The sequence below is a fragment of the Pinus tabuliformis genome, chromosome 5_2 (genome assembly GCF_031772625.1).
Source record: "Pinus tabuliformis cultivar Carrire ecotype Pingquan chromosome 5_2, CPIR1, whole genome shotgun sequence".
NCBI classification, from domain to species: domain Eukaryota; kingdom Viridiplantae; phylum Streptophyta; class Pinopsida; order Pinales; family Pinaceae; genus Pinus; species Pinus tabuliformis.
Genome location: NC_142306.1, coordinates 415,541,606 through 415,556,804, shown reverse-complemented (window position 1 = coordinate 415,556,804; position 15,199 = coordinate 415,541,606). Strand labels below are relative to the sequence as shown.

Genomic DNA, 15,199 nt, shown 5'->3' with positions numbered 1-15,199 from the left:
ACAAAAAATGCACAAAACAAGAGAGACACAGATATACGTGGTTCACCCAGTTTGGCTACGTCCACCCCGAACAGCCAGTCCTTTCCTTTTTATTATCCAGCAAAAATGAAGAGACACAACCTACAGCAAATCCGCTGTAATATCCTCTGTTTTCTCTCACAGTCTCACCTCTCGTTTTCTCGCTCACTAAATACACATCTATCTCACAGCCTCAAAATACAATGCCCTCATACAAAGAGAGGGTTGCCTTCTAGGGCGAAAAACCCTAAACTAAACATAAGTTCTACTGTCAATAGATCATTCGCCTAATGAACGCCCAGATTGACTAGAAATTACTATACTTTTACAAGGCAATTTTACTGTTGTTTTTTAGCTTCGGGGGGCGCTGCCCCTGAAAACCCCCCGCTAGGGGGGGCTCCAAAGGTCGCAGCTGCCTCCCCCCTGGACCCCCCCTGCAGCAAATATTTTACGGGCGGCGTTTCCGCCCCCATTTCGAACTGGGGTCCTATGTGGCGATACCTTTGAATATAGAAGATAATCAGGCTCCACACCCAACACACCGTTGACCACAGCTTCCCTTGATGAATTCAGCTGGACCAATAGGACCTGATCCATGTCTAGGTAATTTCTAACTTGCCCATGTGGCTTGTTTTGCCTAGTGACACCTGCAACATAGAGTTTAACAAAAACAACTACGGAAAGTTGAATCAGCCGCGGAAAGTGATTGGATTCCGTAGCTAATGAGAAAAATCTAGTTCAAACAACAAACACAAAACATAGTTAGAAAACCACGTTAGATGCTCTTTTAGAATCAATATGCAATGATTTTGATAGCTTAGGAGGTCCAGGTAAGTGGAAACATTTCTAGGAAAGTGTGTAGGAGAGGTGTAATTTCAAAGCTCTACAATAAGTCAGTTAGCATCTGTTGGTATTAAAATTTCAGATGAAGATAAGTGCATCAATTTGTTGTGTTCTCTACCAGATTCGTGGGATAGTCTTGTCATTGTAATAGGTATCAATGCAACTGCCTTACAGTTTGATGAAATAGTCTCAGCCTTGCTGACGGAGGAGGTGAGACGGAAAAATATGGAGAGCCAGAATGGTGATGCCTTGTCTGTACGAGGACGGTCCTAGAACGGAAACAAAAATAAGTCATCTAGTGGGAGACCTAAATCTAGAGGGAGATCTAAATCTCTGGGAAAACATGTAAAGGTGGTGTGCTGGAAATGCGGAAAGGAAGGGCACTTTAAAAGACACTGTAAATCTAAAGCTCATGACAAAGGAAAGGGATATGATGAGGCTCCTTCTGCAGAGGGGAAAACCACCTCAAATGAAGGTGGGAATGTGTACTTGGCTTCTTCAAGTACACATGTAGATCGTGAGGCATGGTTGATTGACTCAGGTGCAACCTTTCACTTCACTCCCCATAGAGAGTGGTTCTATGAGTATGAGAAATATGATGGTGGTGATGTCTTCTTGGGGGATGTCAGGAAGGCTAGAATCATTGGTTGCGGAAAAGTAAAGTTGAAGTTGCAAGGTGGAAGGGTTAGAACACTTCCAGGTGTTCTACATATTCCTACATTAGCCAGAAATCTGATTTCTGTAAGCAAGCTGGATGATGCAGGTGTAAAAACAGTGTTCGAGAAGGATACCTGCAAAATGGTTCGGGGAGCATTGGTATTGATGCGGGGATATCAGATTAGAACTCTGTACAAGCTGCAAGGTAGCACTGTTCTTAATGGGTGCAATATTTCTATGGTTCCTGAAAGTGGAGCAGAAAATCTAATGGTCTCTGGAGAGAAGACCATGTTGTGGCATCAAAGGTTTGGACATATTGGAGAGAAGGGCCTTCGAATACTTCATGGTAAAGGTATGGTAGAAGGTATGAGTAATAGCTCTTTGGATTTTGATTTCTGTAAAAATTTTGTATATGGGAAGCAGAATCGGGTGAGTTTCCCCTCTGGTGGCAAGAGGGTGAAATAGATATTAGAGCTTGTGCACAATGATGTGTTTGTAACTGTGAAGGTTCCATCACTGGGTAATTCTGTGTACTATGTATCATTTATCGATGACTTCTCAAGGAATACATGGATATATTTCCTTAAGAAGAAATCTGAAGTCTTTGACAGGTTTAAAGAGTTTAAGGCTCTGGTGGAAAACGATACAGAGAAGAAGATAAAGGTGCTGAGGATATATAATGGGGGAGAGTTTTGCAACAAGGAATTTGAAGAATTTTGTAAGAAGTGTGGTATATCACGGCAGAAGACTACTCCATATACACCTCAACAAAATGGAGTTGCAGAAAGAATGAACAAGACGTTGATGGAAAGGCAAGAACCATGCTCAGTGGTGTCGAGTTAGGACAGGAATTCTGGGCAGAGGCGGTGGATACTACATGTTACCTAGTCAATAGGTCACCTTCATTAGCGTTGGAGGATAAGACTCCACAAGAGGTATGGACTGGTAAGAAACCCTCTCTTTCACATCTAATGGTATTTGGATGTCATGCATATGTACATGTTCCAAAGGAGAAACGAACCAAGTTGGATAGTAAATCTGAAAAGTGCATCTTTATTGGGTATAAGGATGGTTTAAAGGGTTATAAGCTTTGGAACCCAGTAACAAGGAAGGTTGTGCACAACCAAGATGTGTTGTTCAGAGAGGTGAAAGATGTTATTAAACATGAAGTCCAACCAAAGGAACCTGAGAAGATAGAGTTTGAGCTAAAGGAGGAAGAATCAGACTCTACAACAGAGGAGGAATCAGAAGATGAAGAGCCACAAAATCCAGCTGTAAGAAGATCAGTTCGAGAAAGAAGGCAACCAGAAATGTATAGTCCACCTGCTTTCTGTTCAAATTTTTCTTTGTCTGTTACTGATGATGATCCCAGAACTATGAAGGAAGCAGTGGATTCAAAGGATGGAAAACTCTGGAAAGAGGCCATGGTTGATGAAATGGCATCTTTGCACAAAAATGAGGCTTGGGATCTGGTGGAGTTGTCGGCTGGAAGGAAACCCATTGGCAGCAAATGGAGGTTCAAAAAGAAGATAAATGTAGAAGGAAAAGTGGAGAAATACAAAGCTCGGTTGGTAGAAAAAGGTTATTCCCAGGTGCCGGAATTGATTTTGGTGATATTTTTTCTCCTGTTTCCAAGGTAACTTCTATTAGATTACTTTTATATGTTGCTGCTGCTTTTGATTTTGAGGTAGAACAGATGGATGTGAAAACAACATTTCTTCACGGGGATTTGGAAGAGGAGATCTACATGAAGCAACCTGAAGGCTTTGTGGTGAAGGGTAAGAAAGAATTGGTATGCTAGTTAAAGAAGTCTTTGTATGGGTTAAAACAGTCACCAAGGATGTGGTATCAGAAATTTGATACATTTATACGGGGACTTGGCTTCACAAGAAGCAAAGCAGATCACTGTGTGTATTTTAAATTAAATGGTGACCGTGTTATTTATCTGGTCTTGTATGTGGATGATATGTTGCTAGTTGGAAATGACAAAGAAATTATCCAGGATTTGAAGACCCAATTGTCCTCCAAATTCGACATGAAAGATCTTGGTGCTGCAAACTATCTTTTGGGCATGGAAATTAAAAGAGATTGTACAAAGAGGAAGCTCTGGTTAAACCAGAGGAAGTATGCCGAGACAATACTACAGAGGTTTAATATGCAAGATAGTAAACCAGTGAAGGTTCCTATTCTTGTAGGTGTGAGGTTATCTGCTGAAAAATGTCCCAAGACACAAGAAGAGGAAGAGGACATGTCCGTCCCATTCCTCCAACAACTTGTAGATGCTAGCATCCATTCCCTCCTTGTAGGCCGCCATAGCTTCGCTAATGAGGTGTTCTACTAGTTTCTACCTATTCTCAGTTCCGAGGTGCTCGGGCCATTTTCCTATGCAGGCTCCCTCCCATGTCTTCCGTGCCCTCTTCCTCTTACCGGCCGAGCCATCTCCTCTTTGTCCACTCCCTGTTCACTGGCACGATGAGATAACCTCTGGTGTTGCATTTCAATAACACCATTATGCTCATTCTTTGGTTTATCCCTAATGCTTTCGAAGATAGGCGTAGGTTGGGTGACAACCCATTTAGGAAACGAGGTTGGTCGTATTTCCTTATCGTTCTACTCTCTGTTCCCTTCCCCATGCCACTCATACATAGTTCGGTTGACCCACCCCTTGCGGGACCAAGAAAGAGTGTCCTTGCCTAGGTGATCCTTCCCATTCCTCTCTACCTAGTCACGAGTTCGCCAGTGAGGTTGAGCCTTCCCATGCCCCTCTGCCCAGTTAAGCTACATCGCTCCTCTTCTTTCCCTCATGCCTACACTTCCCCATTACATTTCTTCTACCACTCCACCCACATAGTCATGCAAATTCACTCTGTTGCTCTCAAGAGAAGCTTCCCATCTACCTACCTAGTCGACACTCAGGGCTCACAAAGACGGAACACTAAGCCAAACCACAACCAACCCAAGCTTGCAGAGTTGTCCCCGGCTAGCCCCCAAGTTCCCCTCCCTTGGCTTATCCCAAACCCCCCATCCATAAACAAACAATGTTTCCATAGCAAGGGGATTGTAGGACCAAGAAACATACCCAAATATGCTCCATAGATGTCGTCGACGATAGCTCTGCCTGCTTGCTCTAGTGCTCCCACTCCCACCAACGTTTGCAGCAATGTGGTTATCCATCTCCCAAATTAGCTTAACTCCATAATCTAACCTACAATATCCTTTCCCTTGTCCTTCCTTACATGCATCGCCTCCCACCTTATCCTTGCTATGTTCGCCACCTTTCCTATCTCCTCTACCAGTATGCATGCGGGAGGCCACCGCACCCATCGTCATGAGCGTGTGGGGGCGGTGGAGGGTACCATTCCATTAATCCTCATAATTAACATGACTGTCTTCCGTCCTTTCCAACCTCAAGAACGCACCTCAATCAGGGTGTTTTTGAAAGGAAGTTTGGAAAATAAGAAATAAGAGATTAAAAAAGGGAGTTATATTGGATGGTGTTGGTTGTGTGCATAGTCTGCCTAAATTTTTAGTATTGCATAGATTTGGTTGTGATATTTTTTTGGGAATATTTGATGTATTTGGCTTTAGATATGGTGCATTTTGTTGCATTTTTTTATTTGAGAATTTTTTTTGTCATCATGTCAAATATTTTAACTTGATGGAGAAAATTATGTGAATTGGAAATTCAAGTTTCTCACCATTTTAGAGGGTTATAATTTGTGGTCAATTGTGAGTGGGGATGAGTCTAAGCCCATTGTTTATGTTCTAGCTTGGGAGAAACAAGAACAAAAGCAAAGGTGTTGTTGTGTATGTCTGTAAAGAAAAACATTATTACTCACATTAGAGATTTCAAAACATCCAAGGAAACGTGGAATGTGCTCAAGGGTTTGTATGAAACAACAAATACAAACTAGATCTTGTTTTTGAAGGCTAAGCTTTGATCTCTAAAAATGAAAGTGAATGAAAATATAAGCAATTTCATAGCTCGTGTCAAATATTTAAGTTATAAGTTAGGAGATATTGGTGAAAAGGTTTCTAGCATTGGCTTAGTCACCATCAAGAACAAATGAGGCAAGTTTCAAGAAAAGCACAAAGGTACGGCACAATCTAAATTTCCAACTCATGATAAAAGAAATCATGATTGTTATTATTGTGGCAAACCTGGTAATCACTCAAAAGATTGCTATAAATGAAAATATAATGGGTCCACACAAGGAAACATAAGGCATAATGGAAATTTTATGGACAAAAGACACCTCAATCAGTGATGGATTTAAAAAACTTAGATTTTTTATTTCTGATGTTGCATTGTCCCTGGAAACTATGATGTGAATGATTGATAAATTGATTTTGGTGCATCACTCCATATGGCTTGTAAAAAGGATTGGTTTGATGAATATTATGAGAACATTGATGGAATATATGTTTATCTAGGAGATAAAAAATCACTTAAAGTTTAAGGTTATGGACTAATATGTGTGAATTTTCCTAATGGACAAGAGAAACATATCCATAATGTGATGTATGTTCTTGGTATCAAAAAGAATTTAACTTCAGTTTCTACTATTGTTGACCAATATTTGAAGGTGGAATTTGTTCAATCACAGTGTGTTGTGAAAGACATTCAAGAAAACTACAAGGTTATTTCCATAGGTACTAGAGTTGGAGGGTTGTATAAGCTGGATGTGACTAGGACAAGTCATCAAGCATTGAAATCTACAACAATGGAAGCAGTAGAATTATGGCCTCAAAGGTATGGGCATATAAATCACAAGAAATGTTACCTTAAAAGATCACAATGGTTGAAGGTCTTCTTGATATGAAGAATGATAATGTTGAATGTGAAGCATGTGTACATGTGAAGCAAAATAGGGAGGAATTTCCTCCACATGAAGATAAAAGACAGAGGGAAATACTTGAATCAATTCATACTGATGTATGTGGATCTATGAAAACTAGATCTCTTGGTGGAGCATGGTATTTCCTTTTTTTGTTGATGATCGATTTAGATATATGTGGGTCTATTTCATAAGAAAGAAGAGTGATGTTTTTAGTAGTCTAAAGAGGTTAAGAGTATGGTGGAAAAATAAACTCGCAAGTGCATCAAAATTCTCATATCTGATAAGGGCGGAGAATATAAATCAAGAGAATTTAATCAATATTGTAAAAGCGATGGGATTCTAGAGCAATTTACAGTTTTACATATGCCTCAACAAAATGGAGTTACTGAGAAGGAAAAGAAAAATACTAGTAGAATGTGCACGTAGTATGCTTCAAGGTAAAAATATTTCTAATGGTTTTTGGGTTGAAGCCATTAATATTGTTGTTTATTTGAAAAATAGGAGTCCATCCAAATGTTTAGAGCTTAAAACACCTTTAGAAGCATTTTATGGGTATAAACCAAAATCGATTCATTTAAGGGTTTTTGGTTGCAAGGCATTTGCTCATATTCCAAAAGATGAAAGAATAAAACTTGATGCAACATCAATTAAGTGCATATTTATTAGTTATTGTGATGATAAAAACACATACAAGTTATTTGATCCAAGTTCTCATAGATTGCTTGCAAGTAGAGATGTGGTGTTTCATGCGAATGTAGACGAAGGTGATAAAATTAATAATACTGGTGTATGGCATGATACCGATGATTATGTCAAAATAGATACAACTGTTGACTAGGAACAAAAGCCACACATGAATAGGTACAGGTTTAACGGCAAGGAGAATCAAGCAGTCATGACACTCCAAGAAGAGGAAAGGAGACTCCACAGAGCATAAAGAAATATGAAAGTATTAAAACTCCAACAAGGTCATCTCGCCAAATTCGGGCACCTATAAGGTATAAAGATTATGCATTAATGCCTCTTGTAATGAATGTTGTAGAACCTTCAAGTTACGAAGAAGCTAAAGAATATGAAGAATGGAGATATGCAATTAATGAAGAATGATACATGGGAATTAACATAATTGCCTAAAAATAAAGTTCCCATCAAATGCAAATGGTTGTATAAATCCAAGTTTAATGTTAATGGAAGTATTGATAAATATAAAGCTAGATTGGTTGCAAAAGGTTATTCACAAAAAGAAGGAATTGATTATGAAGATACTTTTGCACCTGTAGCTAAGTTGAACACAATTAGAATCATGATTGCATTAGCTACAAAAGATAATTGGAACATGCATCGGTTAGATGCCAAATCTGCATTTTTTGAATGGTGAGTTAAAAGAAGAAATTTATTTGGTTCAACTGGAAGGGTTTGTAAAATAGGGACAAAAGCATCTAGTCAACAGGTTAAATAAAGGTTTATATGGTTTGAAACAAGCACCAAGATCTTGTTATGTTAAACTTGATTCTTTATTTTATGAGAAAGGTTTTATGAGAATCAGTGGTCCATCTGAAAGTGTATAGTAGTCCTCCACCCCAGACGCCCACACCCACCTGAGGATGTGCCTCACCCTCTTGGGCCTCGCCAATCTCCTCATCTCCTCAATCTGACAATGGGGGAGGAGGCATGTCCCCATCATATGATCCAATGTCTACCAAGTATATAGTACAAAAAAGTAATTAGACAATTTGATTAAACAATTTAATAAAACAAGTTAAATAACATTCTAGAATAGATTTATTTCTAATTCATTAAAACAGGAAAATGAAACTAGATTGATATAAAGAAAACACTAATATTACCTCTATCATCTGGAGGCTGAGACGTTATGAAGAAGATGTTGGGACACCTTCTCCAATCAATGCCCATATACGGATATCCCAACACGACAAACACATGGTCATCCACACTGGCCAGTAGTGCTGGTGCCTTGTCCAAAATCCAGGCCAAAAACTTCTACATGCCCCTCTTAGGCATCATCTATCCCCACATGCGCATATGTTCCTTAGTGATCAGCCTAGGAGGGTAATGATCAAATGTAGGCTTGGTCTCCGGAAACCTCTTAAAAAGTAAACAAAAAAGCTCAGAAGAAAAAGGGCAGTTCTCCCTCCCATGTCTTGACAACGCATGACATCTATCTAAATCATACAAAACTTACTCAATAAAATGGGATACCATCTTATGCATGATGGCACCTAAATCAAAGAATAAAAATAATACAAAAGAGGGAAAATAATGTGCTTCCCATCACCACAATAATGTTCAATGGTGTTGACTAATAATGAGAGGAACCTACCCTCCTATGTAGAAAAAGAAGAAATTTGTAGCTTTCCACCACAAACCTGAAAATTTGATGGATGGACCGCATGAGGCCCGACATATATTTAAGTGTATGCAAGTTGACTCTCAGGTTTAACACCATGTGGGACATCAGGGAACTAGGGAAAATCCTCCCCTCTCCTGGATAGGCCAATGATAAAGTATATGTCATCCTTTGTAATCCTATACCAACACTCTAGACTGACACAGAAAGCCTATTCTTTCACATTCCATCGGCGGATGAGATGCACCAATAAGACAGAGTGCACCTTCAGGGATGCACCCTCCTCATAGTACTTGTGGAGACCTACATTCCTCAAGAGCACTTGAGTTGGTGGACTAATAGGGCGAGGGTATAATTCCCTCTTCCTTTGTCTCGCGTGGTCAGACGATATTGTATGGGTCCACCTGTTGCTCCTGCAACTGCTACTGTTCCCTCTTTTGACATATCTGTTACATGATTGACATATAAAATACATCAACCTAATACATAAAATACATTTTTTTTACTAAATGAAACAAACATTTATAACTATGGAAACATAAATTTCAATTAGAAAAAAAAAAAATTACTTGTGCACTCAAAACAAAGTCATGCACTAGTGTTGATGCGCTTTATACTATAACCACACGAGTGACGGTGAACACATACGTATGATGCACCATGGGTGTTTAAAAAATTTAACATTTCATAGCGGTACGACATACTTGTGCACTGGTGCAAACATATAACTTGTTGGTACCGATATGATACGTTCAGGTTATCGAACACATCGAACTATAGGAATATTTTTAAATATTTATTTGCGAAATTTTTGGTAAATATAAAGGGATTACGAGTGATGCACCAACTCAAAATATTTCACATCTTTCTTGATGCGTTTATATTTACAAAATGCACTTCCACAATGGTGGTGCATTATGTTCACGCACTCAATTGCGACACTGGTCCAAGTGCGAGGGGAACATATCGAACAAACCACGCATCATTCTTTTTTTTTGCAAAACAATGAGCAATTCAACCTAATTTGCAATTATAATCCATTAAAAACTTAAATTAGAAAGAAACATAAAGATCACCTGGACATTTAATCATTAGGGAGGCATTATGGACAAACAATGGAGAAAAACAAAATTTCACACCATTTGAAAAATTGGAAACTCAAACAATGAGCATGGTATTGAAAGGTGGTGAACAAGAGAAGCACTGACGTCAGGGCACTTGCACGTGGCAAGAATGGCACCCATACTTCATATCTCTCCCGCACTATATATGGTAAAAATGAAAATTATGTCTAGGAGAGTTTTTTTTATTTAACCCTCCTCCGGTATGTTTCACGGAGCGCATTGGGGTGGGCTATATCCAAAAGCACCATGTTTTTTTAAACTTAAAATTATCACGGTGCTTTATCGAGATGCCCTGGGGCTTTACATTACTTGTAACGCACCGGTGCTGTGGTTTTACACTAACACTAGTTTTTTTTAGAAATTACAAACTGTCTATCGATATGCTTTATAAGATTCCCCGGGGCATTTTTATATGTTTTCTACACCGGGACATCGTTGTCGAATGACACTGGTACGTTTTACTATATGAAGGAGTTTGATGCTAGTGAATATTCAAGCATCGATGCATTTGGGTATTTAGTGCACCGCATTTTTTTATTTAAAAAAATGAATAAATAATTCTACGGTGCACCATGGTACTCCTATGCTTGTATGCATAATAAACCACTGGCGCACTTGAATAATTTAGACGCATCGTCAAAGAAACATCTGCTAAAACATATGTCCACCCACCTCCACTACAAACGAATTTTTGGGCTATTTTTATAGGGCCTCTGCAAAAACCTCCACTTGAAGGTATTTTCCTTGTAGTGAAGTGATTCAAAGGGCATAGTAAAGCATATATATATAAATAATTGATTCCAAAATGCCTCCCAAACAACAAAATTCTACACCCATTAAGCCCTCATAAAGCTCTACTATGATGCATGAAGAAAAAGAAATGCAACATGGTATGTCAAAGTTATGGGACCATGTACAACAACTTTCGCTCTTACAAAGAGCAACCAAAAATGAATTGGAAGCAATGATGAATGTTAAGATGGATGGTTAAAAAGTAGAAATAGAAGGCTTGAAGGAAGTTTTGACAAAGTTGCTAGAAGAAATGTTACCTAATGGTGATAAGGTATTCCATGAAATTCAAGATGAGAACAAAAGGAATGTGAATCATGATTTTAGAGACTCTAAGTTTAGGAAGTTTTATGGAAAGGATCTGGTAACATGGATACTACAAATGGAGCAATTCTTTGATCTACACGATGTACAACACACACAAAATGTATACATTGCATCTTCATATTTAGAACCCAATTAGTTTGTGTGGTATCGATGGATTTGTTCTCATAAATCACTTATCACTTACAATTTTTACAAAGGAATTGATAGCACATGATGAAGATACAAAGAGAATACCTTATTTAGCCAATCGATAAATCCCAAACAAAAAGGTTTACTTGGGGAGCACATTGAGGACTTCCAAAGAATGAATATCAAGGTAGCTAATATTCGAGAGGATCATTTTACTAATGTTTTCATATATATAAGAGAGATAGAGAGAGAGAGAAAGAGATCAATGGAGGTGCAAGCATTTTCTCAAGTTTTGCACTAAAAAAGAAGTTTTCATTTTAAAGAGATTTGATTCCTCTCGATAATGGGTAGATCCGAACTTAAGATAACTATTTGATGTTATAATATAAATTTTAGGACAATATTATATTTGATATATTATAATATATATTAAGATATTAAGATATATATATATATATATATATATATATATATATATATATATATATATATATATATATATTAATATCATAAAATTATTATTCATATATATTACATATTAATATATGAAGCTAAACATAAGTTTAATATAATTGTTTCAATCATGTATGGTAGAGAGATGTTGTAAAGTAATCAATGTCATGTAAACATTTTCACTTGGTAAAAATAAAATAAAAATAAAAATAACCCTATGTTAAGATGAAAATAACTTTAAAGTAAAACATGTGGAATATATTCTATTTAACTCTGGATCTACCAAATGCAAACTTCTTTTAGAGTGAAAAGAGATTTGATCCCTCTAGGCATGATAGAGCTAAATCTCTTGAGATGTAAACCTCGAAATTTGATCTCTCTAGACTTGATAGAGCCAAAATTTGATCTTTTGCTCCGAGTTTTTTGATACCGTATTTGTCTTTTGAAGAGGTTTGGGGTTACACCAACACTGGTAAACTGTATTTGTATTTGTGTCACTAAATTTTTCAAACGGGTAGCTAGGATTCCCAGGGTTAAAATTATGGATTCTATAAAGGTACCCTGATTCTGTCAACATTTCTTGAAAAAGAAAAAGCCTAACCTGTCTGATGAACTTTATGGTTGCAGGGAAGCTATGGATGAATACAGCACAGAGTTGTCCAAGTTATTTGAATATTTGATGAAGGTATTGTCTCGTGATCTAGGCTTAGAGACTGAAAATTCTCTGAACGAGATCATGGGAGGGGAGAGAAAGGAACTACAAATAAGGATAAATTACTATCCACCATGTCCTCAACTAGATCTGGTGGTGGGAGTGGCACCCCATTCTGATACTGTCACTATCACAATTATCCTTCACGACCAAATCCCAGGGTTGCAGATTCGCAAAGATGGAGCCTAGATTGATGTGCAATTCCTTCCTGGCACTCTGGTTGTCAATATCGGCGATCAACTCGAGGTACCTCAATATTCATAACAATTCATCATAAAACTTGTAAGATGTTAATTGTTGGATGTAATTACTCTGAGTCGTTGGCATGTAGTTTCGGTTTCTTTACACATAATCTAAATTTAGGAAGTGTTTAGTTATCCTAGAGTTTTATTTAGAAATTTGGCTAAGATTAATATATTTATTCCTATTTAATTATGTAGTTTTAACAAATTAAATCAATTTAATTTAGTAATTAACACTCAATTATGTTCCTCAATTTTGAATAATGTCTTTTGCACCTTTGTAATGTACATTGTTGGAGAAAATCTTTGAGTGACCTGAACTAGGGTTCCGATCGGCATACAGTTTACTGTCACAAACTTGGCGGAGGGTAGTGCCCTGTTCGCATAGCTCTGGAGGCACGGGCTTGCCCTGGCCCAACAGATGAGGCGAGTGAGGTCCAATGGGGCCCCTTCATACAAACAAGAAATGATGGATAAAGAGAAGGCCCCACTGGAAGGGGTGCAGATCTCTAGCTTTGCAAATGCAGGAAAGGATGAGCTAAGCAAGAAGAAAAAGGTGGGTGGGCAAACCAAGGAAACCAAAAGTCAAAAAAGAACCAATGAAATCAATATTCTGGACAGAAAAGACAACAGGAACCCCACTCTCGAGCAGGCACCACAAGAAGCAGAAGGAAGAAACAAAATAACTATGGAAACTGAGGCCCTACCCCAATACGACATAGATCTGGAGGGATCTACCACAACGACCAGAAAACAGAAGGACCTGAGGCGCTGCGAGCCCAAAATGACAGAAAGTCTGCGGGTTGTTATCACCGACCCTGAAATGCAAGCTTACAGAGACCATATGTAATACATGCGATGATATGTAATTTCATGGGATTCTGGCATACGGAAAAAGCCCTCTGCTTCTGGATCAAACAACAATGCAAGCCTAAGGGGGATATCGGGCTACACCTATGAGCGAAAGGATTCTTTACTATAGTCGTTGTGAACCTGGAAGTCAGGGATCACATTTTTTATGGAGGACCGTATTTTTATGCCTTGGTAGACCTCTGTATGAGACCCTCAAAACCAAACTTTGCACCAAAACAGGAAACTTTCACGCATGTACCTGTTTGGATTTGCCTATTCTCTCTCCCCATTGACTACTGGAGACCTGCAGCGCTGGAAAAATAGGAAACAAACTAGGAACCTTCATCCAAGCCTCAGAGGCTACCATACAAAAAAGGTACACACCTTGTGCAAGAATATGTGTTGAAATGGATGTTTCAAGTGCATTACATGAAGGTCTATGGCTAGAATTTAGAGATGAAGTCTTCTTCCAGGCCATAGATTATGAACAAATCCCCTTTCGGTGTCGGAAGTGCCACGAACATGGACACTTGTTTAGGGAATGCCCAATGAATAAGCCAATCGAGAAAGCCAAAGAAAACTCAGGCAAGGATCAGGAAGGTTTCACCCATCCAAATGGGAGACAACGAGCCAATCGGAAACACCAACCCAAAACAAGCACCTCCATCAAAAGCACAGTCAATGCCTTTGAAGTTCTTGGGTCCGGAACAGTGGTAGCCGAAGCCCCACAAGCACCAGACCTAATGCAGGAAAATCCAGGATGCTCCCACACAGGAAGCCCAAGATCCCAATCCAAAACCGACGAACGAGGCCCTACAAGTTTATGAGTTGACAAAAGACTTAGAAGAAGATGCAGAAATGATAGCCAGTGAAATAGGAACAAGGATATGGAACTCAGTGACATACTAGAGAGGGAGGGCATGGATATCAATACCATGATAGAGCAATGGAAGCAAAAAGGAATGGAAGATATCCCAGAGGAGGAAGTAGCCAGAGTAAATTCTCTCTTCCTAGCAAGGCAAGATGCAAAACTAAAAGGGCAGAAAAGAGGCTTTGGTGCCACAAAGGGTCTGGGTGTTAAGGCCCAAGGATTACATCAAACAAATACCAATGCCAAACACAGGAAGAAGAGAGGCCGACGAACAAACAATGAAGCACTTCAAGAGCTAGGTCAGATGCTCCTTAACTCAGGTAAGATGAAATCCCTTGAGGCTTTCACGATATCCTCTTAAAAAACTTGTTAATTATGAAGATTCTTTCATGGAATGCTAGAGGGCTAAACAGCAAAAGGAAACAAAGACTTCTGAGAAAGAAAGTCAAAAATGAAAATCCTGGCATGATTTTTTTATAAGAAACCAAGTGCTCCATCCAGAAAATGAAAGGGATAAGCAGAAATTTAGGAAAAAGAATGGAATACATGGAAATTGAAGGGAATGGAATGGAGGGAGGCCTAACCACTCTCTGGAATCCCCACACCCTCCATCTTATAAATACAGAGGCTTCCAGATCATACATCTCCCTGAAAATGTAAATCATAAGGGAATCCAATACATACTTGTGTACTAATATTTACAGCCCCAAAGACTAAAGGATAAACTGTTGATGTTAGATCGCCTCTCCAAGATGCAACGTAGACATCCTACAGCTAAAGCTATCTATGGAGGAGATTTTAACATGATTGCCTTGCTGACAAAAAATAAAGGAGGGATAAGAACGCTAAATCAAGATGCAAAGGCATTTAATAGCTTCATCAGAAAACCAAATCTTGTTGATATCCTCCCCAAAAACGGGGCCACTATAGACCTGGAATAACAAAACAGGAGGCGAAAGACTAATTGCCTCCA

The 15,199-nt window shown here is 38.7% G+C and overlaps 1 protein-coding gene across 1 annotated transcript in view; it reads left to right on the top strand.

The window, feature by feature from the left end:
* Window positions 1-12,450, top strand: part of LOC149159300 (jasmonate-induced oxygenase 1-like) — a 12,824-nt gene extending 374 nt beyond the window's left edge. The window contains exons 2-3 of the mRNA XM_089434258.1: window positions 11,998-12,021; window positions 12,139-12,450. Coding sequence (XP_089290384.1) covers window positions 11,998-12,021; window positions 12,139-12,450 — 336 coding nt within the window. The remainder of the gene's footprint in view (window positions 1-11,997; window positions 12,022-12,138) is intronic.
* The last annotated feature ends 2,749 nt before the right edge of the window (window positions 12,451-15,199 follow it).